Source organism: Camelus bactrianus, chromosome 5 (genome assembly GCF_048773025.1).
Source record: "Camelus bactrianus isolate YW-2024 breed Bactrian camel chromosome 5, ASM4877302v1, whole genome shotgun sequence".
NCBI lineage: Eukaryota > Metazoa > Chordata > Mammalia > Artiodactyla > Camelidae > Camelus > Camelus bactrianus.
In genome coordinates, this window is record NC_133543.1 from 77,500,094 (window position 1) to 77,524,685 (window position 24,592).

The window sequence follows — 24,592 nt, forward strand, 5'->3', positions numbered from 1 at the left end:
CTCATAGAAGGACCATTCTTTAACTTACAGCAACAGAATTCAAAGGTCAGAATTAGCTCTTCTTCCCTACCAGTTTGTAACTTTCAGCAGCATCTTTTTCATCAGTAGTTATTAAAACTGTGTCCAACGGGATCGTGTTTTGTTTTGCCTTTTTTTTTTTTTTTTAAATTTAGGTTATATGTTTGGCCTGGATAGTTAATCAAAAATGTTAGCTGTAGGGAAACAGGCACTGGTATTCAGCTCAATTATTTATGGAGGTTGACGAGCAAGGCCAGGAGGAGACAACAGAAGTACGCTGGCTCAGCCTTCAGAAACCTGAAAGGTGTCGGAGGGAGAGGAGGAATCTGGGCTGTCCGTACGGTTCCAAACGCTGAGACTGGGCACCCGGAACTTTTCCGTAGAGAGACGGGCTCGGGACCCAGGTGCAGGGTCTAGTCTCGGTGGCGCTGAGGGCACTGTTGTTAGTTCATTGGCGCGACCACGGCTATAGCAGCTCTCCGCCTCCCGCCTCCGGGCTGCCCCCCTCCCCCCGACTCGTTTTCCCGCCTCGCCTTTCCCCTTTTCCCTATCCCTCCTCGCGGCGCGTAGCGGAAGTGACGCCAGGCGTAGCGGAAGTCCCTCCGGCCGCGGTGTTGTGCTGTGGGGAAGAGAGACGGATTTGTAAACCCCGGAGCGAGGTTCTGCCTACCCGAGGCCGCTGCTGTGCGGAGACCCCGGGTGAAGCCACCGTCACCATGTCTGACCAGGTACCGGGCTGGGAGCCGTCCGATGGCGGTGGCCGAGGCCTTGCTCCGCAGGTCCGCCTGCCGCTCGGCTGGGGCCGGGGCTGGAGGCGCGGGGGAGGGGAGCGCGGAATGGGGGAGGGGGCTGCCGGTGGGGGCTCGGCTGGCGAAGGAGGGGAGTGGACTAGGGCCGGAGACGCCCGGGCCTGCCGCGGACCTCCGGGAGCCGCCCTGCCGCTTTCCGGGCTCTCTCATCACCCACTGTGCCCCAGCGCCTCTGGTCGCGGCCTCCCTTAAGTCGTCCCCCTTTTTTCTCCGGGGCCGACCAGGTGCAGAGCCCAGCTTCCACCGCCCCTAGAGGGTCCCTGGGGAGCCCGTCCGCCTGCCTCTCCAGAGGGCTGATTGCAGAAGCACGGCCCTAGGCCCCAGTTATGTAACGGGAGAGAATCTCTGCCCGGGAGGCTCGGTGGCCCTGAAAAAGTGGGTGGACTCCACTTTTTGGTTCTTGGTCTTTAGGTAATCCCGGAGTGGGGACGTGGGAGCAAGGGGGAGGGAGACGTCTCGTGTTGCTGGGAACCTAGATAGCTCTGCTTTCCGTTCGGATTGCAGCTAGAGCCGAGCTGCTCTGCTCTGAGTCTTTTTCCGTGTGGGGGTGCAGAGCTGTGGCCTCTTCTTGTACTTTCCCATTTCTTACTCGGGATTGGCTCAGCAGCTCTCCAGTTGTAAGAGCACTCAATAACCAAGAAACAAAGTAGAACAAAACTGCTAGAGCAACAGAAAGCATTTCATCTGGGCGTTAACCTGAAGATGACTGATAACCTTTGAGGAAAAGGATAGGAAAACTTCGTGTGTGTTGAGCAGTTGGGAAAACATTTGCAGCAAGCCACCCATTGTAGCAAAGTACTCCATTTTAATGTTAATATCAAGATTTTCTTGCGATTTACACTCAATTGCGAGTGTTCGATTTTCCGTGGTAAGTTTTTCTTCCTCACCTTTTTCTAGTTAACCACGTTTATGGCTAGTTTTTACTTTATAAGATTTTTGTAGGGACATCTTTTTGTTTGCTCAGACGACTTTGACTTTTTAAAGTATTTTTGCACTTTTTACTTGTTTAGTGATAGTTATCTAGAAAATTGTTTCTCATTCAACTCCATAGTGTACTTGAACTTTTAAAATTATCACACTAATTCCCTTGGCTTTTAACCCAGTTCAGTTTTGTGCCACTTGGTGAGGGCAAATGAGGCTTTTGTGGATTTGTTCTGTTGTACAAAAATGTATGTTTATATTTTTAAAGCTAAACCAAAATACAAATTAGTTTTGGGTAGGTCTTCTTATAGCAGTCTAGATTAATTCCCAAATTGGTATGGGAATGGCATTATAACTATCTCCCTAGATAGTTGTTTACTTGGTTACCAGGGAGGAAAGAACAGGTGTAAATGCTTAGTTTCATCAGCCTTTTATTTTGATGCTCAGAAGTTGCAAGGAAGCGTGTTAAAAATCTGTTATCGCTTGATGAAAGAGCAATGTACAAAAGGAGTTATAAAGTAAATTGTAGAATTTATTGCTCCAGTTTGAATTCTGGTCATTTAAAAGAAATGTGAAGGAAGAAGTTAAGGACCTAAGACACTCACAGGTGGCTCTAGGCCGCAAGTTCTTTAGATTCTTTTCAAGGGGTCCTTGAGGCCAAAACTGTTTTCATGATAATACTGGGCACTGTCTGTCTTTCACTCTCATTCTTTCATGAGCGTTCAGTGGAGTTTTCTAAAGATTAGCATGACCTTGAGTATCACAGCAGATTGAAATGTAGACTCAAATGTCGAAATCCAACTTCTTTTTATTAAGCCAGACATTAAAGGGATTTGCAAAATTTTAAACAGTGCAACTTTTCTCACTAGTTTTTGAAAAAATATTTTTAATAAAAATATTATTTGCTAATATACATTGTTTATTGTTATCTAAAATGAATTAATATGTATTTAGAACATTTCTCAGTTTCAGTACTGTGAACCTCAATAGATGTAACCAACCTAACAAAAGCTTTATGGGGTTCTAAATAATATTTAAGAGTATAAAAGAGTCCTGAGACCAAAAAGTTTGAGAATGGTTGCTTTAGGCTGATTGACTAACATCATTATTAGTAATTAGTACAATTTTAGTGTTGGGATGCTAAAGATTTAAAGAGGTATGAAAGTGAACTCTTACCCTGATGAGCCTTATGAGCAAGAATAAGAATCCCAAGTTACTACTGTGCCAAATCAGCAGCATGAGACTGAACCACTGTCTCCAAAAGACAATCTTTGTATAAACCAAGTTGTTTTAGAATGGTGTGTTTTCTGAGGCATCTCTCAGACGGTTATTGCCTGGTGCTGGATATTGGAATTGAGTAATAATTTCAGGGTAAAATTGGTGGATGTTAAATTCACAGATTTGAATTGCTGGATTCTCCAGTGATTAATGAAAAGTAATTATTTTTGGAATTTGAGTGAAATGCTTTATTATAATTCTAACAATGCCAGCATTATCAAGTGGATCATTATTGAATAATCCTCTAACACAGGTTCTAAACTCGAGGATTGCGAACCATAAGGGCTGAAAATCCACTGAAATTGTATGCAATTGTATTTGTGCATGTGAATTTTTTTTAGGGAGAAAGGATCCATAGCTTTCATCAGGGGTTCATGATCCCTTAAAAAGGTTAAGTAATAACAGATTTTTTAACTAATAACAGATCTGACTGGGTGCTCTCCTTTAGCCTGATCTCAGCGTGCAGCAAAACTGAGCACTTGTGTAGAACCAGAGCTTACTATCAAGCTGGTAAGGGTAATGTGTACAAATATTTTTCCTTCCTCCTTCCCTGTATTCATGTTCATAGTGTTTCCTTTCTATACCAAAACTAAAAAAGGCAGTATGGACTTCAGCTCTTCAATTCTGACCTGTTAATTTGTAATAATTGGATGACTGATTTGCTTCAAATGCTAACTTAATCTTTTAGCAAGTTCACTCTCCCCACCTCCACCTCAGACACAGAAAGGGAGAGAGAGAGAGACAGATATTGAATGATCTTTTATCTTTAGTCAAGGATTTTAGAAGCATTAAGTAATTCTGGTTATCTGTTGGTACCTAACAAACTACCTCAAAACTTTATGGCTTTGTTACAGTGAAGTGTTACAGCAACCTGGATCTTGACGAGAGACAAAGCAGCACCGGGAGGGTTGGAGAGCTCAGGTTTATTACACCGGTGGGCCTAGAGGAGTTAACACTCCAAGCTCTGGTCCCCATCTGTAGGTTTACACAGGCTTTTACAGGCTACTAGTCAAGACTTTGCAACATCATATGCAGAGTAGGTGTAAGAAATGGACCAATCAGGAGTGAGCCAGGTTTGTGCCATATGCAAATCAGTTGTTACAAATGGACCAATCAGGAGTGAGCCTATTGAACCAATACGATCTTAGGGTAAGTTCCCCTGTCCTAGAAGCAAGCCATTTTACAGAAGCATAAAAGCAAGATAGTGGCCCTGCCTGGGGGTCTTGCCAGTCTTTTCATGGTGCTTCCCACCTCAGCTTAAAACAACACTCTTTGGTTTTGCTCATAAATTTGCAATTTGGGCAAGGCTCTGTGGGTTAAACTCAGCACTGCTACTTGGTATGTGGGGCGTCTGCTGGGATTACTCAAGTGGCTGGGGGCTGTAATGGATGCGCTCCTCATATAGTCTCAAAACTTCTCTGAAGGGTCTTAAGTATTCTCTTCAGCATGGTGTAGATCTTTAATCTACCACATTAATTGTGTTTCTTTTGTTAGGATAGCATTATTCCCTGCAGTTTTTTTTTTTTTTTAACATTTATTGATTTATAATTATTTTACAATGTTGTGTCTGCAGTGCTCTTTATATTGCTGTTGATGTTTACTGATCTGTTAGCTTGAGATAGTAGAAGAATATGAAAAACTGGCATATATTAAAATTCATTAATTATGTATGCTATTTATATCATAAAATAAGTATGGCAAACTGTAGCTATGACTGGAGCCTCTAGTTAATGATACATATATTAAGCATTCCATACCCTCAGAGAGGAATAGTAGTCTGTCTTCTCTATGATAGATATATGAGGTGCTGCTAGTGTATGTTGCAAACATATAGATTATAATAAAACATTTAAAAGAAAATGTTATCTGAACATTATTTAATAGTATTTTACAAACTCATTGACACTCATTACCCCCCATAGCACTTAAGAGTGTTCCTATTATAGCTTTTATATATCGTGTTGCAATTGTGTATGTAAGTGCCTTTCTTCATTATACTGTTTGTTTTGGAGAGTCAGGAATCAGACTTTATCCACTCTTTTTTTTCTCATGTGTCCAGCACAGTGACTGAATACTTAGTAAAAGTTTTTGAAGGAATGAGTGGTCATATTCATTCATTTAACAAGTATTTATTGAGTGTCGGTATGTTCTGGGCACCATCCTAGGCCCTAGAAATGGACGGTTGCCTCAAAAACAAGAAACAGCAGGTATCTTCCTGTTCCTCCTCTTTCAATTCCCATGCTGTTTTGTTCCTGAGGAAGGCTTGGTTGTCATGCATTAGCTTTTCTTTTATGTGTTTGCATACTTTCTTGCTCTTTACTTCTGTTAGTGATAGACCTAGTAACTTAATCTGCAAGATTGAATCATTTGCTTCTAGGACATTGGGATTGTTATGGATAATTTTCTCTAAGTCGTGTTTGATATCACATTTTAGAATTTATTGAAATTGTGGGTTTCGGGGGGTAGATAATTCTCTTAATCTTTTAAGAAGTCATGTAAGTTCACACAGATTGTATTACTGAGCACCTTGGTTTTACAGTTAAAATTGGAATTCCTGCAACATCACTTAGGTTTATTTAAAGATGTATTGCATTTGTTATACATTTATATTTTGAATATTCTTTTTGTATTTGATTGCCTTTACTGAGCTATTGAGAATCTGAAGGAAAAGACCTTAAGGAAGGAAGGGTGGAGTTCTGTTTGCTGGACTCACTGTTCTCAGTGTATTGGGCCAGTTATTTTTAAAGGTTTTACTGAAGATTAGTATATATATGAAGAAGTATACACAATTGTACAGTTTGCTGAATTTTCACAAACTGGTCACATCCATGCAGCCAGCGCCCAAATTAAGAGTGTCTGACTACTAACACAGATTAGTTTGCCTGTTTTTATACACTATAACATTGTATAAGTGTAATCATACAGTATGTGTTTCTGTCTATGGCTTCAGCATTGTTTGGGGATTTGTCCATATTATTGTATATAGTTGTATGTTGCTAAATCTCATTGCTAAATTGCATTCGATTGTGTGACTATACCATAATTTATTTAACTATTCTGCTTTTGATGCACATTAAGGTAGCTTTTCTAGGAGCTTTTTTTTTTTTTTTTTTAACATAAGCTAAATGCTACCTATTTAGAGAACTTCCTGTGTCAATTCAGATTGCTTTTGGACTGAATAACAGAAAGTCTGATATATAGTAGGGTAAACAAGTATGCAGTTTGTTTTTCTGATGAAGCAAAAAGTCCACATTTAAGTTACTAGTTCAGAGATGGTAAGGCAGCTTCACTGTGCCTTCATACTCCTTTCTCCTCCATCCTTAGCAGATGTCTTCACTCTGATACTTTGTGCCCTATGGGCACAAAAAGGTTACTTTATGCCTTTGTCCCAGGCAGGAGAAAGCAATGGAGCAAACAGAAAAAGTACACCAAAAAGTACGTACCAGCAAAAAGTATGTCACCTTCTATCTCACTGACCAGCACTGCATCTCGTGACCATAAGAGAAGCTGTGAACTACGGTGGAGGTGGGGGAGGTTTGGCTGGCAAATTTAGTCTTCCCTTTGGAAGGAAGAAGGGCAGAATGGATATTGGGTAGGTGATTAACAATGTCTGTGCCATGCCTCTAAACCTGTGTGCTAGTACCTTTGGATACAGTGAAGCCAGTTTGTTCTAGGCTTTGCATAGGTTCATAGTCTAGGTGAAGAGAGTAGGGTTTATACAACCAATGGGATTTTCAGTTATAATTTTTAGTTACTGAGAAATTGTCTGTCTATATCTAGCATTTAACCACAATTCTAGTATTAAATATAAATTTACAGGAGTCTCAGTGTCTTGAAAGCTTGACTTACACCTTGAAGTTATGGAGCTAAGCGTGATCAGTTTTATTCCAAATGTCTAGTACTGTCTCATTAAGTTTGAACATATGCAGCATGAGCTCAAAATATATGTATATTTTTGTGTTTTTAGAATTGTGGTAAATCATTGAAGTATGAGGGAGATGACTATTGTAATACGGGGGTCTGTATCTTTTAATAATGGATGTAATTATTAGAATTATCCAATTTAATTCTTGTTGAGCTTTCTTCACTAGGAAATAAAATGAAATAAACTGCTGCATAGTTAAGACTGATGGTTAACAATTTTTGGAAACTGCATTTTTTATGAAATATTTTAGTATGGAAAATTTTAATGTATATATAATTGTACCCATATACCCGTGTCTTGGCCTATCTTATTTCATCTACATGACCCCACTCTACTTTATCATATTATTTTGAAACCAGTCCCAGACTTTGTATCATTTCATCCATAAATATTTCAATATGTATGCCTAAAAGAGAAGGACTTTAACTTAACTAGGATACTGTTATCACATCTTTAAAATTGAACAGATTTCTTAATGTCATCAAATAAAGAGTAAATGGATTATTTTTGATTTGGTCTTCCCCAGAATCTCTCCTCCCCCCACCAGAAGAATGAACAAGTGACAGTGACAGATTCGGGGTAGTTAAGTGTGGTGCTCTCTGTGATTGAACTGTCTACATACTGATTGCCATGGTGCTTTTTAGCAAAGTTCTTGTTCTTTTGACTTTGAAATGGCACAATAAAATCCTTCTCTTGAATTTTGTACATTTTAAAATGAGGATTGTTGTGTTTTCTGTCCTCTCCTGTCTAGTTCTTTTCAGATCCAGCCACCTTCTATTTCTAAGCTGTTTCATCTATATCTTGGAAAGAACAGTGGGTAGTGCCTGGTACCTGATAAATTCCTTTTACCATTCCAGTTACCATGATTCAGTCTCTAGATGACACAGACCTGAAAGTTTAGAGGTTTCCAGTTCCTGACTTTGGTCTTGTACATACATTTACTTTCTTTACATTACCAGATTCTTCTGCTCTGGGGCTGTGTATCCTTTCCAGCCAAATCAACCCACCCTCTCTGGGATTCTCTTTTCTCTGATGACCTACTGTCCCAGACCCAGTGCTGAAAGCTTTCACTGTTTAGTGACTAGTGTGCCATATCATTCTGTATTGGCTGCTTTTTGTACAAGGGAGAGAAGGGAAGAAGGCATACAAAAGACATTGAGATCACTGGTGACAAACTTTGGCCTTTTTTGTCCAAGATCTTCTCATTTTCCAGGCTAGTTTGTCCAGGGAAAAAAAGGCAGCTCATGAAAAGTTAGATGACTGCATTAGGCAAGCATGAAGCTATTAAACAAGTGGGCACATGTGACATTGCTCTAGTGCTTCAGAGTTGGGAAGACATCACCAAAACGGAGTGACTAGGGAAAATGGCAGCTTAATTTTGGAAATTTCAAGTCCTAGTGTTCACATGTTCTTATGAAATTGAAACAAATTATCTTATTCCCAACTGTGAATGTAAAACACTGAAAAGATTTTTGTTTGGACTGACTATTGTGTACAGTAGAAGTATGAAGCGTTAGCAAAATTTTGTGGTATGATACAGAAAATAATGCTGTCAACTTAATTCAGCAAGCATTAAGTAATTGCCTGGTATTTGCCTGACACAATAGAGATTATAAAGATAAAAACTTTTATAATCATTCTTTGTAAACTAATAGGGAATGCAAGACATACCAAATTGTCACTGAAAACATTAATTTATTTAACTAGCATATTGAGTATCTTCAAAGTACCAGACATTCTGCTTGACCAGAAATACAAAGAATAAGACATGGCAATAAGGAACTTAATCTGGTGGGAGATGCAGATAAACAAACATGTGGTTATAGTAAGTTAAGCAGTGTGGGAACATTTAAGAGGGTGATCAGGGAAATCATTTTGTAGAAAGTGATGCCTGAGTGGTCTTGAAAGGGGAATAGGGTAGGAAAGGGCATATGAAGCAGAGGTGATCAACATGTACAGAGATTGTGGAGTTAAGGTAGAGGGTGCCATGTTTAAGGAATTGTAGATAGTTCAGTATGGCTGGAGCAAAGGATATTAATAAGAGAGACAGAAAAATAGACAGAAGAATAAGCCTGAATTGCTAGGCAGAGACCAACACATGGAAGACCAGTGTATGTCGGCTAAGGAGTTTGAGCTTAACCCTGAAATTTCTGGGCAGATCAGATTGCATTTTAGAGAGATGACTCTGGTTGTAGTTGGGAAGGATTAATTGAAAGAAAGCTAGACTTGGGGCATCTGTTAGGCTGTTGCAGTAATGTTAATGAACAGCAGTGAGTGCCTGAACTAAGGCAGTGGAATGGAGAGAATGAGAGTCACTAAGAGATAAAATTGGCAGAATGATGAATGATTAAGTGTGAGATTTAAGAGAGGAAGATTAGCCAAGGTGACTGCTTAATTTCTGTGGTGGGCTGTTGAGTGCATGGTAACCATTTATTGTAATTGGGAATCCAGGAGGAGTTGTAGCTTTTTTGGATTTTGGTCTTCAGGAAGAAGAGTTAAAGTTAATAGGAGTCAGAGATAATGCATTGAGTTTTGGACACTTAAATTGAGGTACCCATGGGTCACCCAGGAAGACAAAGAAAAAGAAGAGGACTGAAGACAAGGAATCTAGAGGAGCACTACCATTTAAGGAAACGGCCAAGATGAGGAGGCAGTGGAATCTTGGAGGCCAGAGGTAGAGAGTTTTCAAGGAAGAAGTCATCAATATCTATTGTGTTGGAAAAGTTAAATTTTGAGACTTGAAATTGTCCATTGGGTTTAGCAATAAGGATTTGAACTGGTAACTTTTGCGAGAGAAGTGTCAAGTCAAGTGGAATGGTGGGGTATAAACCAGATTACAGCAGTTGAGGGTGAAAGTGGAAATAGCAAATGCTGAGTACTCGTAAGAAGTTTGAAGAAAAAGATGAGGACAACAACTCAAGAAAACAGTAAAGGGGAGTGTTTTAAAATTGAGAATAAATGCTGTGAAAGATATGAATAAATTGCAAATAGGAGCATTAAAGGAAAGTTTTAATCCCAATAGGAAGGTTGAAGGATGCTGTGGTTCCTAGAAGAGTTTTTTTAGTACTGTACTTCAGATGATGTATGGGATGGATTAATGTGAGATGATTTCAAGAGAAGTTGAGGGAGGGTATGTATTATAGGTAAGTGAAGCAGAAACAACAAAGGGCTGAAAGTGGAAGAATGTTTATAGACATTCGTGGAACAGCACATAGTCCAATTTTATTGACTCCTTGGGTTTGTAAAGAAAATGGTGAGAGAAAAATGAGAATAGAGCTTGGTAATGAGGAACCAAATGTGATGTTGTGGAGTTAGGTTCTAGGCCTTAGAGTACTGGAAGCTAGTAATGTTTTTTGGTAGGGGTAGTTATACAGTCAGAGAAACTGCTTTAGAAAGAGTTCTGAAGCAGTGTGGATGATGGGTTGGAAAAGAACCCTTTTGTTCTGAGCTGCCTCTATTGCTACCCTGTCTAGGAAATACTGGAGCAAAATCACTTCCACTGTGCTGATGTATCGCTGCTCCTGCTGGAGGGTTATATTCTCTTCCGTTGTGCTAACTCATAGAAAGCTTCTTCACACCTCTTCTCAGTTAAGGAGGACTCAGGGCTTTTTTGCTCTTTATTACCCTTCACTGCATGGAATAAACTGTCCTTGCCCTCTCTAGATACTTAAAGGAAGAAGCAGCTGTTTGCTCTGAATGTAAATTCATAGAAATGTTGTGGTGAAACTGTTTGAAGACAGTCTTCTAGTTTTCAGGTGAAATACTGTCTCACTAAAGAAGGTTAATTTTGCCTGCTGCCATAATATGCAGTAGTCAGCAAATGTTGAGCACTGCAGAATGATAAACAGGCAAGGATTCACACTAATGAAGTCAATTCTGTTATCTAAGCATTTCCCTGGACTCTATGCCTGTGTCTTAAAGTTAAAAGCTACTTCTTATGTTCTGTTACATTTTGAATGTTTAAGAGTTTGTTAGTTTTAAGTTACTGGCATGAGATAAACAGGTGAGGACCTTGTTGTTTTATTTCTGAAATACAGTATAGTTGGTTATATTCTCATCAAGTGTGGATTAGCAGTTTGAAATTGCTACAAATAATAAAAGAGTATGTATTTAAATAAGTGGATAATATGGTGGCCAGAACAAGGTAAAGTGCAGGGAAAGCTGCTTTTATCACACTAGTGAGTGAAATTTACCAAAGCTACCCCCTTTACTAAAAATGCCTTACTTTTGTTAGATACTTCATGGCAATGTTGTTTCAGCTAGTTTATTCTAACTTCATTTTCTTTTCAGTATCCCTTTATTTAAAATTATTGTATAATTTATTATTTTATAATTTGTAAGAGGGTTATACTCTTTTCTTCTGTCTTCTAATTTTGTCTCCTCTTTTCCTTTTACTACTTCCCTTGTTTGTGCTTCTTTTCTTATTCCAGTTTAACTCCCCTACTTTTTCAGCCAAGCCTAATCTTTTAAAATTGGACATACTGCTTCAGACAGTCTAAAATAGTAGATAATATAAAACTGACTTGTTTTGATTCAAGAGTATGTTAGGCCAGTACTTTTCTTCCTTCCTTCCTTCCTTCCTTCCTTCCTTCCTTCCTTCCTTCCTTCCTTTTTCTCTTTCTTTCTTTCTTTCTTTCCTTTTCTTTCTTTCTTTCTTTCTTTCTTTCTTTCTTTCTTTCTTTCTTTCTTTCTTTCTTTCTTTCTGCAAAAATTAGTCTAATTATTTTATTTTATATATAAACTTTTTTTAATTATAGTCATTTTACAATGTTGTGTCAAATTCCAGTGTAGAGCACAATTTTTCAGTTATATATGAACATACATGCATTCATTGTCACATTCTCTTTCGCTGTGAGCCACTATAAGATCCTGTATATATTTCCCTGTGCTACACAGTACAATGTAGTTTATCTCTTCTACATTTTGAAATCCCAGTCCCTTCCCACCCCCCATCCCCCTGGCAACCACAAGTTTGTATTCTGTGTCTGTGAGTCTGTTTCTGTTTTGTATTTTTTTTTTTTTAAGATTCCGCCTATGAGTGATCTTAAATGATATTTTTCTTTCTCTTTCTGGCTTAGTTCACTTAGAATGACATTCTCCAGGAACATGTATGTTGCTGCAAATGGTGTTGTGTTGTCGGTTTTTATGGCTGAACTGTATTCCATTGTATAAATATACCACATCTTTATCCAGTCATCTGTTGATGGACATCAGGCTAGTTCCATGTTTTGGCTATTGTAAATAGTGCTGCTATGAACATTGGGGTGCAGGTGTCATTTTGAAGTAGGGTTCCTTCTAGATATATGCCCAGGATCGATATTCCTGGGTCATATGGTAAGTCTATTCCTAGTCTTTTGAGGAATTGTCATACTGTTTTCCACAGTGGCTGCACCAAACTGCATTCCCACCAGCAGTGTAGGAGGGTTCCCTTTTCTCTACAGCCTCTCCAGCATTTGTCATTTGTGGAGTTTTGAATGATGGCCATTCTAACTGGTGTGAGGTGATATCTCATCATAGTTTTGATTTGCATTTCTCTGATAATTAGTGATATTGAGCATTTTTTCACGTGCCTATTGATCATTTGTATTTCTTCCTTGGAGAATTGCTTGTTTAGGTCTTCTGCCCATTTTTGGATTGGGTTGTTTAGGCCAGTACTTTTCTATTTGATTTTCTTTCCTAAATAGACTTTGCTTATGTTACTATGATTAGTTTATATTTCTTAGTACTGTTTTGTAATTGGAATAGTTAACTTCCCCCAATAGGCTGTGAAAAAGTAATCTTGGATTCAAAATGTTTGGTTAAGAATTCATGAAGGACAAGCTGCCTTTGACTAATAGGAGTTAACTGTAGGTTAATGGTTTCCAAGTTGTTCCTCTGTCCAGCAGCATTAGCACCCTGGTAACAAGTTAGAAATGCATATTACAGCCCTACCCCAGACTGAAAAGAACAAAAAACTGGGTATGAGGCCTGGCAGTCTTTTAACAAGTCCTTCAGGTGATTCTGATGCCCGGTAAAGTTTTAGAACCATTAATGTATGATTATCATAAAAGAGACTTCTTTCTTGATTTTTAGTGATCTGGTGTTTGAGACAGTAATTGATTTACGACCTTTTTTCTTAATTGGCTGGCAGAGAAAAGAAATGCTCGCTGTATTTTCAGGTGCAAATTTTGTATCCTAAATGAAAGTAATGGGTACTCATAAGTGAGTAATTAAATAGCATGTAGAACTTTTACCTTTATATATACTTTTCTTTCAGGAGGCAAAACCTTCAACTGAGGACTTGGGGGATAAGAAGGAAGGAGAATACATTAAACTCAAAGTCATTGGACAGGTGAGCTTCATTTTTTTCCCTGTAACTCTGGAATGTGAATAATTTCTGACACACAGGAAAAAATGATTTAAGTAAGGCAAGTTATTTAAAAATGGTATTTCATTTACTATATATGAATGTGTTGGAGGTAGAAAAGACAGATACTGTTTCCTTTAATTGATCTGCTAGGCAGATTTAGATCACCTTATTTTCTCCAAATAAAACCTTTTTCTTGGTTAGCATGCTTCAGTGGCAAATACAGTGACTACTATTGAGTGATAAAGCTATAGCTCTTAAACAGAAGGGCCTTTCAGGCTTTTCCACGACCCTCTTTCTTGGCACCTTATTTCCCCAGACTCTGGCTTGTATCTTATTGATCCTTCTTGAGATGTTAACAGGTAATTGAGGTTAGCTGAAAATTGTTGGAGAAATGAATCTTCATAGTTGTTTTAAGGGACAAAAGAAAAAATTGATGGACTCCCACCATCAAAGTGAGATTACTGTTTCCCCACATTCTCTGAAACATGGGATATTATCAGTCTTTCAATTTTGGGCCAGTATGATAGCTAAAAACTTTATTTTGCATTTCTCTGATTATCAATGAGGTGTAATTTTTTTGTCTATTATGTTTATATTCTATTAATCATGTGTTATATCCTTTTCCCATTTTCTGTGATCATCTTATTTTGAAAGTTTTTATTAAGGTATAATTCACATACCATAAAATTAATCATTTTAAAATGTATAATTAAATGGCTTTAGAATATTCACAAGGCTGTGCAACCATTCATTCCCAAATATTTAGTTTCAGATGGCTTTCATCACCCAAAAAAAGACATGCTGTATTTGTTACCAATAACTCCCTATCTTCCTCTCCCTCAGCCTCTAGCAGCCAGTAATCGTACTTTCTGTGTTTATGGATTTGCCTATTCTAGACATTTCATATAATTGGAATTGTATGATATGTGACCATTTGTGTCTGGCTTCTTTCATTTAGCTTATTTTCAAGGTTCATCCAAGTTGTAGCATATTTCAGTATTCCATTCATTTTTATAGCTGAATAACATGTCTTTGTATGGATATACTAAGTTTGTTATCCATTCATCAGTTAGTAGATATTTGGGTTTGTTTTCATATTTTGCCTGTTATGAAAAATGTTGCTATGAACATTCATTACAACTTTTGTGTGGCATTGTTTTCAGTTCTCTACGTATCTATGAGTGAAATTGTTGGGTCTGATAAAGCAGTAGCTTTGTTTAACTTTTTGAGGAGTCACTAAACTGTTTTTAGCAGTGGCTACACCATTTTACATTCCTACTGACAATGTGTGAAGGTTTGTTTCTCTACATTCTGGTCAGTATTTGCTATTATTGCTCTCTTTTTATAGTCATCCTAGTGAGTGTGAAGTGGTATCTCATTGGGTTTTTGATTTGCATTTAGCTGATGGCTAATCACGAGTATCTTTTTATGTTCTTATTGGCCATTTGTACATCTTCTTTGGAGAAACGTCTATTTAAATCTTTTCCCCATTTTTAGATTGGATTATTTGTCTTTATTTTTGAGTTGTAATAACTTTATATATTTTGTTTTCACCTCTTTTTTTTTAATGGAGGTACTGGGGATTGAACTCAGGACCTCATGCATGTTAAGCACGTGCTCTACCACTGAGCTATACCCCCACCCCTCTTTATATACTTCGGATATTAGCTCATTATCAGATAGATGGTTTGCAAATGTCTTCTCCCATCTTTGGGTTGTCTCTTACTTTCTTGGTTGTGTCCTTTGCGGTACAGTTCTTAATTTTGATGAATTTATCTATTTTTTGTTGTTGCTATAATTTTGATGTCATGTCTAAGAAACTGTTAACTAATCCAGAGTCACAAAGATTTACATCTATACATTCTTCTAAGGTTTTTATGGCTTTAGTTCTTACATTAAGTCTCTGATGATTTTGAGTACTTCTTGTATACTTTTTGTGTAGGTCTGAGGTAGATTCTAACTTCTTCTGCATGTGGCTGTCTATTTTTCCCAGACAACTGGTTGAAAAGTCTGTCCTATTCCCATTGAATTGCTTGGCATCTTTGTTAAAAGCAAATGACCATAGAAATATGGGTTTATTTCTGGGCTCTCAATTTTATTCCATTAATCTATAGGCATTCCTCAGAGATACTGTAGGTTTGGGTCCAGACCATTGCAATAAAATGAGTCACATGAATTCTTTTTGTTTCCCAGTGCACATGAAAGTTGTTTTACACTATAATATGGTCTGTTAAGTGTGCAGTAGTGGTATGTCTAATAAAACCAATGAACGTACTTTAATTAAAAAAAATACTTTATTGGTGAAAAAAATGCTAACCATCATCTGAGCCTTCAGTGAGTCCTTTTGCTGGTGGAGGGTTTGAAATATTGTGAGGATTACGAAAATGTGACAAGGAGCAAATGCTGTTGGAAAAATGGTGCCAGTAGACTTCCTCGAAGCAGGTTTGTCACAAACGTTCAACTTGTTAAAAAGCAAACAAACAAATCTACAAAGTGCAGTAACGCAGATCGCAATAAGATGGGTTATGCCTGTATATGTCTTTCCTATGCCATGGATTACCTTTTTAAGAATGATTGATTTGTAAGAGTTCTTTATATTTTCTTGATTTATCTTGTGTGTTATATATAGTGACTATTTTCTTCAAGGTCTCTTGTTTGTGGTGTTTCTTACTGTATAGATGGTTTATATTTTTATTAAGTCAGATTTATCAGTCTCTCTTTTTTTAAGTGGTTTTTAAATGAAAATCTTGCTTTAAAATAAGAATTTCCCAATGTCAAGATTAGGGAAAAAGTTCTCTCCCTAAGAAGAAGAAAAAATATTAAAACATTTAAAAATGTTAGCTCTTTAATTCATCTGGAAGTGATTTTAACTTATAGCAGAAGTATTGCTCTAGAAATTTTGTCTGTGAAATAATCCACAGAATAAGAATTTTTTTTTAAACTATTATAGTCATAAACAGAAACATTGTGAACTTGCAACTTCTACTAATACACATTTGTGAATGTGATATATAAGGATTGGCTTTGAAATTTTTACAGTATGCAAGTGTCAGTATTTTTTTTTTTCTGATGGTTGCCTGATAGTTTCCTTGACAGTCTGGGTAGATGAAAATTATCTGTGGCTCCAAATATCAATTAACTGACTCAGGTTATTACTCATTTTACTCATGTAGGGGAAACCAGACTGTGGTTGTGACATAAAAAAATGTCAGGAATTAGTGTCTCAGTCTGTTATTTTATGGTATATGTCTCTCTTGTAGGTTTGACCACCTTCAGTGACACTTCAGTTGTGGGGGGTACTTTTTGTTTTGAGTTTTCATTGGAGGTTTGTGACAGTTCACCTTCTTTTATTTTGAAAATAGAACAGACATGCAATTCCGAAGGAATGTATTCTTTGACATACATACTTTTACTTACACTGTTAATTTTAACACCCAAGCCACCCAAAATTATCTTCGTTTGTTTTACTAAATTTATTTTGAAATAGGTATAAAACAGTTTTGAGGATGATTATTTTAATAAAAGCCGTTAGGAATGTGAAAAAAAATGTTTTGGTGGGAAAATACCAGTGACAAGATGTGTGTTTCTATTTGTAATGTATGTGTAATTAAATAATTTGTTTCAAGCAAAGCAAATAGTTTACACAAGGAGTGATAATTTTTTCCCTCTTATCTCCTTAGGATAGCAGTGAGATTCACTTCAAAGTGAAAATGACGACACATCTCAAGAAACTCAAAGAATCATACTGTCAAAGACAGGTTTGTATGTTATGGTATTAAATTCAGTACTTTATATATCATTAATTTTTCTTTTAAGGAAGTTTGTCAAAAGAAAAGTAATCTTTTATTATTTTTCACTATTAGCAGCTCAAGGAGAATACTCCTTATATTGTTTAATTGCCTTTTTCCCCTTGTGGCCCATTTCAATTTTGAATTCATAAAGTATGTGGAACTAGTTTGAAAAGTAACTCAGAGTAGTTGTAAAGATTGCTTTATGAATGTTTCTTTCTTAATGACTTACTGATGTGGTAACAGTAAAGACAAGTAATTTTTGGTGATCACTATGAAATTTCCTGTTTCTAACCATGGGTGTTTAGCTATATGTTAAATTTAAGTACTTACATTATTGGTTCAGTATCTTTATACATAGTACTGCAGATTACTGCTGAATGCATTCTATATTTTTAGCATTAAGGAATTTTATCTTTTTAAAAAAAAAATAATAAGTCTGACTAATACCGTCTTCAGATTCTGACTTTCCTGAGCTAGATTATTAGATCAATAACTAATTCCTTTAGCCTGCCTAGATTCAAATTCAGGCTCCACCACTATCTGACTGTGGGACCTTGAACAAGTTATGTGTTTTCTTTCCTCCTTAGTAAAATGAAGATGAAATAAGATGACCTCCATAAAGCTCTTAATGTGATGCCTAAAAATGCTCAACAGATGTTACCAATTGTTATTATTACTAATAAATTAGATTTAAATAAATGTAATTGAAATTAGTATATATAGGAGACAACTAAAATATGTTTTAACAAGTTAATTGTATTAATATTAATTCAAGTATTATAAGTTTTAGTTTTAGAAGATTTGCTTTCTACAGTTGATATTTGTAACTTACGTAAACTCACTTTTGCCACTTTTGCCAGGAGAAAAAGAGATCTAAGTATTAGGATAAGTAAGGCAATAAACATTTGTTTTTGTTTTTGATGTTAATTGTTAAACTCAGTAAAGTCTTGTCAATTGGGGCTCAACCAGCTGACATTTGTAATATTGATGGGAGCTAAAATTGAAATGCTCACCAGGGGAAATGAGCATATATTAAGTAAGTGCACTATGCTAGTAAGTACTTAGATACATTGTCATTTACTTCTCACAACAACCCTGAAGAAAACTGTATAGTCTTTTTACTCTGTCTATAGATGAGGGAGTTGATTATTGAGAAGAAACGGTGCCAAAGTGAAAACCAAACTTATCCAAAATTGAAGGTACTAGGTTTGGGGAGATAATATAGCATCAAGTTAGAATCATTTCCAGCTTTTTTTTTTAGACATTTTTTTTTTGGAGGTAGGGGCAGGTATTTAGGTTTATTTATTTGTTTATTTTTAATGGAGGTACTGGGATTGAACCCAGGGCCTTATGCATGCTAAGCATGCACTTTAACACTGAGCTATGCCCTCTCCCTCTCCAGCTTTCTTTTTTATGCTTCAGAGTTTACAGTTTTTAGAAAAAGTTTCTATACTTAGTTCATGGAGGCTTGGTAATTTTTTCCTTATATTTGCTGTACAAGGAATAGAAAACTTAATTTATCTGAAGTATGGAACACTTATCCAATACAGAGATACTGAATCATTTTTCCATTTTGATATTATTTTCCATATTTGATATTTTCCACTTGATGTTATTATTTGATTTTATCCATTTTTCCATTTTGATACTTGGTTTCTATAGAAATTTTTTTGACTCCAATGTAAGATACTTCTTTTTTGAAAGATCCTGTAATTAAAATCAAAGAATATTCTGCCTTTGTCAGTTAAGTTTATTATTTAATATAACCCTGGAAATGATTTAAAATCAAATGTAGGGTAAGTTTGCATGCTCTTAACATATTTAAGTATAGTACATATTGGAAGATAGATTTAAGTTTTGGATGTTTTTGGAGTAGTATTTAAACACAGTTAAAATCTTAATATATTAGTTATTGAGCAAAATTAGTACTTTTGGACTAAAATGAGTCTTGATTTGTACTTATTAGTGAAGTTATTTAAATGAGTCTTCTGTTCCCTTTTAGCTATTTTTGTGGGTAAGTGATTAGAAAAAATATTTTAATACTACTTGTGATATTTATCGTGCTATCTGTGCCATCACAGATTTACTGTAGCTTATCTGGCTAGTTACTATGATTTACCCAATTTCTATGATTTAATCTTTTAAAACCAATTTTGCTTTATAGTTAGAAGGTAGTGAGGCTGCTCATCTAATATCTGATTTTATCTTTATGTTAGCTACAGATTTGAGAGGAAGCTGTATAGAATAGTGGTTAAGGATGCATAGACTTGGGAGCAGATTTGGCCTTAAATTCTTGGCTATCTTGTGTGCCCTCTCTGTATGTTTAGATTCCTTAGCTGTGAAATGAAGATAGGGTGATATACCTACCTTCCAGGGTTGTTGTGATGAAAATTTATGATGTATATAAAAGACTTGATGCAGAGAGTGCCTAACAGATAGTTGGTACTCAATAAATGGTGATTATGATAGAATCAGCTGTCTGGTTTTATATTCTGTGTATTCTGTTGAAGCTTTCTTATTTTCTTTTTGTACATCAAAGTTCCTATGATCTCTTCTAAGATTTGTATATTTGTATGTTTTCTACTTTTTTAGGGTGTTCCAATGAATTCACTCAGGTTTCTCTTTGAAGGTCAGAGAATTGCTGATAATCACACTCCAAAAGAAGTGAGTATAATTTCTTCTCTGAATCAGGACAAATTTTAAATTCTGCATTGAATGATTTGGGTCACTGGTATTAAACTGCCCCTTTCTTGATTATTCTCTGATTTCAGTGGTGTATCATTTGTCAGAGAGAACAATAATCTTTGGGTTGAACTTCCCTTATTTTGCCTTCAGAAATCCCAATAAAAAGAGAGGTGGGAAGTGGGAATTGAGTACTGAATTGGCATAAGGCACACACTCTGTATATACATATTATCATTATTGATGGACTATTTGAGATTAATTTGCAGTTGATGTGACCCTTTACTTCTGAATATTTCAGTGTTATCTCCTAAGGGCCATAGTTACCTAATTTAGGAGATTTAACATTGATACAATATTGTAATTGAATATACAATAAAAATAGTCAGATTTTGCCATTTGTCTCAATAAGGTCCTTTATAAGCTCCCCCCTCTTTTTTTTTTTTTTTTTTTTTTTTAATTTGACCAAGGATCCCATCAAGAGTATGCATTCTAACTAGTCATCATGCCTCTTAGCTTCTGTTAATGTGGAACAGTTACCCAGTCTTTGTTTTCATCACACTGACATTTTTTTTCTAATGAATTCAGGCCAGTTACATTTTACAGTATCCTTCAATTTGGGTTTGTCTGTTGTTTCCTCATGGTTAGATTCAGTTTTGCATTTTTGGTGGGAGTAGCACAGAGTGAAGCTGTGAAATTCCAAGTACATCACATCAGGAGTTATGTGATGTCCATTTGTCCCGCTATGGGTAATAGTAACTTCAGTCACTTAGTTAAGATAGTAACCCCAGATTTTTTATCCATTGTAAAGTTACCATCCGTCACAGGATCCAGTTCAGTATCAACGTGTTTTATTTAGGTGTCTCTTTAATTATCTGTAATTTGGAACAGTTCCTCAGTCTGCCTTGGTCTTTTATGACATTTACATTTTTGAAGAATACAAACCAGAAAGTGCCTCGATTTGGATTGTTCTGTTTCCTCATGACTAGATTGTGTATTTTTGGCTGGACTACTACATAAATGGTGATGTGTCTTTCTCGGTGTAATATATGGAGTTCCTGAAGCCCCTTACTGGTGATGTTAATTTTTATCACTCAGTTTAATGGTTGTCTTTTTTCTTTACTGTGTAGTTACTAGTTTTTTTTTGTTGTTGTTATACTTAAGTAATTTGTGGGCACATACTTTGAGACTATGTGACTAACCTCTTTTTCATCAAAGTTTTCCCTATAGGTTTAATATCCACCCACTTTCTTGAGTATTTCCTTACTGTCTGGCACAAAATATTCTAAACTTATTTTGTAGTTTCCCTGTCCTAACTTGGCATAATCTCTGCAACACAGTAGATACTTAATACATTTTAATGACACCTCCCTCACTATCATTAAGAGATTATCTTTTTAGAAGACTAATGGGGCAGTGGGAGAGAGTAAATGTTTAGGGAGTGACCTCTTTGTACTGTGTTCACTCATCTCTGTTAAAGTGCTCCTTAAAGCTGATGGCTTTATATTAACCATAGTTTGAGGACATGTGCTTCCTTCCTGTTATAAAGGTTCCTTGTAATGTTTGGAATTTTATTCTTTGTGGTATTTACCAGGCTATATGTGTAATTAAAATTAAATTTTAGTAGCATCTTCAGTTAATAATTATTTTAATGTTCTTATGTGTATCACAACCATAATGCTAGAGCCAGTTAATCATGTAAAAAATTCTAAATCCACATAAGTCTGTATTTTATTTTTAGATTTCTTAGAATATTTTAATTTTCACATTTTGTAACTCTACAAAGAACTCACTATAAAATATATAACTTTTCTCATTAGATATTACTGATCTTAGGCTTTCCTTTAAAATGTTATTTTTCATTTGTTCTTGTGATCCGTTATAGTTAAGTGGAAACAATGCTAGGTTTTGTTTCCAGTCTGCCTATTACAGTGCTGCTTAACTGTGGCTGCACGCTAGAATCAACAGATTCCTTGTCCTTTACAAGCCTCATTGAGGTTAACACCTGGGTTTCTATGTGACATAAGCCCCCTTATATACTCCTTTATCTTTGAAATAAAGAATACTCATGGTTAAAAATAAAAATATTAAAAAACCATACTACCAAATTATGTAAAATGGAAAATTTAAAAAATGAAAAAAAGGAAAATAAACACACCCTGGATATTTCTGCATTCCCATTTCTCAGGCAACCATTATTAATAACGTCTATAAGATAAAGATTCCAGAGTATTTCAGTGCATATAAAACACATTTTAAAGAAACCCCATAATTACCTATACTTAATGTTTTGTAAAAGGCATTTTAAAGGAACTTTTTTTTTCTGTAAGAATTGAGAAGGGTTGGCCTGAAAAATCTAGCTTTTAAAATTGAAGGTGTCAAATAAGACTAGCTATATTGTAACTTCTTTGCATTAAGAGTGGTCACTAGCAAAGAAAATAATAGTTAACATGCCAGAAGGAATCGTAGATGACAAAGTAAACCACTTAGAAATGAATCCTTAAGCAGTATTTTTCTAACTAGAGCCACATATTTCAAAGTGAGATTAGGTTTTTTGAAAGAGGTGGTTCTGTCATGTAATTACATCTAGAAGTAAGATGCTTTTTAGAAAGTATGCCATCAAACTATTTCAGCTATTAAATACATGTTTCATACTGTTTTAAGGTACTTTTCAAAAATACTTAAATTTTATGTGGTGAATAAATGGGGAAGTGAAATTGGCTCAGCAAAGTAACATGAATGACTTCACAGACATTATCAAAAAGAAAGATATACCTCTCTGTTCTTTAGATTGAAGGAAACGGGATTCTTAATTTTAGAACAGGATAACTGGGTCACTTTTGTATCTTTCTGAATTTTAACACATTGGCCACATAATTGTAACCAATTAAAAAATAATACTTTTATATTCTACTAACCCTCTTCTCTCTTACAGCTGGGAATGGAGGAAGAAGATGTGATTGAAGTTTATCAGGAACAAACGGGGGGTCATTCAACGGTTTAGATATTCTTTTTATTTTTTTTCTTTTCCCTTAATTCTTTTTTATTTTTAAAAATAGTTCTTTTGTATTGTGGTGTTCAAAACAATTGAAAACTGGCACCCCGTCTCTTTAAAACCTCTGGTAATTTGAATTCTAGTGCCCATTATATTCATTATTGTTTGTTTTCATTGTGCTGATTTTTGGTGATCAAACCTCAGCTCCCTTCATATTGCCCTCTCGTTTTTAAAAATTACATGTGTGCACAGAGAGGCCACCTTTTCCAGGACTGTGCATTTGCAGGCTTGTGATAAATAAGATCAACTAATGCGAGTGTTCATAATGACTTTCCAATTGGCCCTGAAGTTCTAGCATGTGATTGCTTCACTCCTGGACTATGACTTTCAGTAGGAGATGGAAATTTTTCAGAGAACTGAACTGTGGAAAAATTACCTTTCCTTAACTTGAAGCTACTTTTAAAATCTGAGGGTCTGGACCAAAAGAAGAGGAATATCACGCTGGAGTCAAGATGACAAAAATGGTGAGAATAATGACTAACTCCAAAATGGCTTCCCTGGAGAGAAAGCATTTTTAGATGAAAGAAAAGCCTTGTCAGAAGATCCCAGAAAAGTTCTAATTTTCGTTAGCAGTTAAAGTTATTCATGCAGAAGTGTATACAACAGAACACTGCTCTTTTTGATTTTATTTGTACTTTTTGGCCTGGGATATGGGTTTTAAATGGACATTGTCTGTACTGGCTTCATTAAAATAAACAAAATATTTGTAAAAACCGTACTAATGTTCATTTTATTTTTAATTGTATAGAAGGAAAGAAAATGCCTAAAGAAAAGGTTTTCTTGCATAATACTGAAAATTATTGTTTGTACGTGGTACATATGTTTTCTTCAGTACTGTACAGTGATGATGATGGTCATGACTTTGAAGCACTGAAAGTTACTGAAGTGCCTTCTGCATTAAGGATTCAATTAAGGCCACAATACATTCTTAAATACTCAGTGTTCTGTTTTTTTAAGAAACTTGATATTCCTGTATGATGCGTACGTATGATACAGTTACCCAATCATGTTGAATAAATGGGCACGCCAAAAATTCTTGATTGATATTGATAATTTCAGTTTTTCCCTTAACAATTTACAAAATGTTCTCTGCTTAGTTAAGGTTTGGTATTTTGTTTATATTTTCTTTTGTTTCTTTATATCTTCTATTTAAACTGCATAAAATTAAAATACCAAATTAGTTCCTTAATGAGAGGGCTTAACTTTTCTTTTAACTCCTTAATGAATCACAAAATTCAGTTTATGCATATACATAATCCAGTTTCATATTATCCCAAGTAGAATGTCATCTAACTACTTTAGGAGAACAAATAATACCTGTCTCTAATGCATTTTATAAACTGTTAGTCTGAGTACCTTCTTAAGTCACCTATTGAAAAATAATTGGCTTGCCTTATAAATTCTTATATTTGACCCTAACCAAAAAATTATTTGTATTATATATATATAGTCTAGGTAAATTAGAGCTTTTAGACCATCACCTGGCATTTTTCATTATATTAAATGGTGACTAGGAATTAGGCCCATTTCTAGAAAGTCCTCACTGAGTTGCGTACTTCTGTCAGGCCTGAGTAACAAACCTGATAGGCTGTTTGAGCTATCCAGAATGTGTGAATATGTAGTTTGGTATCTTAATTTTGTTTGCATCTCTGTCTGAAGGCTCTCAGCATTTAGGTGTTTTAGCTTAGCTACTGGGGATATAATTTTCTTATTTATTACGCTCTTCTAAATGCACTGCATTCTGCTATGGCTAACTTAAAAATG

At 35.9% G+C, this 24,592-nt stretch overlaps 1 protein-coding gene and 1 non-coding gene across 3 annotated transcripts; one reads left to right on the top strand and one right to left on the bottom strand.

The window, feature by feature from the left end:
- The first annotated feature begins 411 nt into the window (after nucleotides 1-411).
- SUMO1 (small ubiquitin like modifier 1) lies at nucleotides 412-23,546 on the top strand. Of its 2 annotated transcripts, none has more exons than XM_074364165.1 (5): nucleotides 412-797; nucleotides 13,208-13,282; nucleotides 16,981-17,058; nucleotides 19,684-19,755; nucleotides 22,709-23,546. In XM_074364165.1, exons 1-5 carry the CDS (start codon nucleotides 735-737, stop codon nucleotides 22,775-22,777), a joined length of 357 nt encoding a protein of 118 aa, XP_074220266.1. In that variant the 5' UTR covers nucleotides 412-734; the 3' UTR covers nucleotides 22,778-23,546. The 2 variants fall into 2 exon arrangements, with proteins under 2 accessions (XP_074220266.1, XP_010970139.1); XM_010971837.2 differs by having other exon boundaries at nucleotides 589-746.
- TRNAV-AAC (transfer RNA valine (anticodon AAC)) lies at nucleotides 14,869-14,940 on the bottom strand. The gene has a single exon. It is a non-coding gene; the product is annotated as a tRNA-Val (tRNA).
- Nucleotides 23,547-24,592: the final 1,046 nt, after the last annotated feature.

Excerpts from the sequence above, each read along its gene's own strand:
- SUMO1 (XM_074364165.1), top strand. The coding sequence starts at position 735 with ATGTCTGACCAGGTACCGGGCTGGGAGCCGTCCGATGGCGGTGGCCGA. Across the intron at positions 13,283-16,980 it reads AACTCAAAGTCATTGGACAG|GATAGCAGTGAGATTCACTT; the intron begins GTGAGCTTCATT and ends TTATCTCCTTAG. Across the intron at positions 19,756-22,708 it reads ATAATCACACTCCAAAAGAA|CTGGGAATGGAGGAAGAAGA; the intron begins GTGAGTATAATT and ends TCTCTCTTACAG.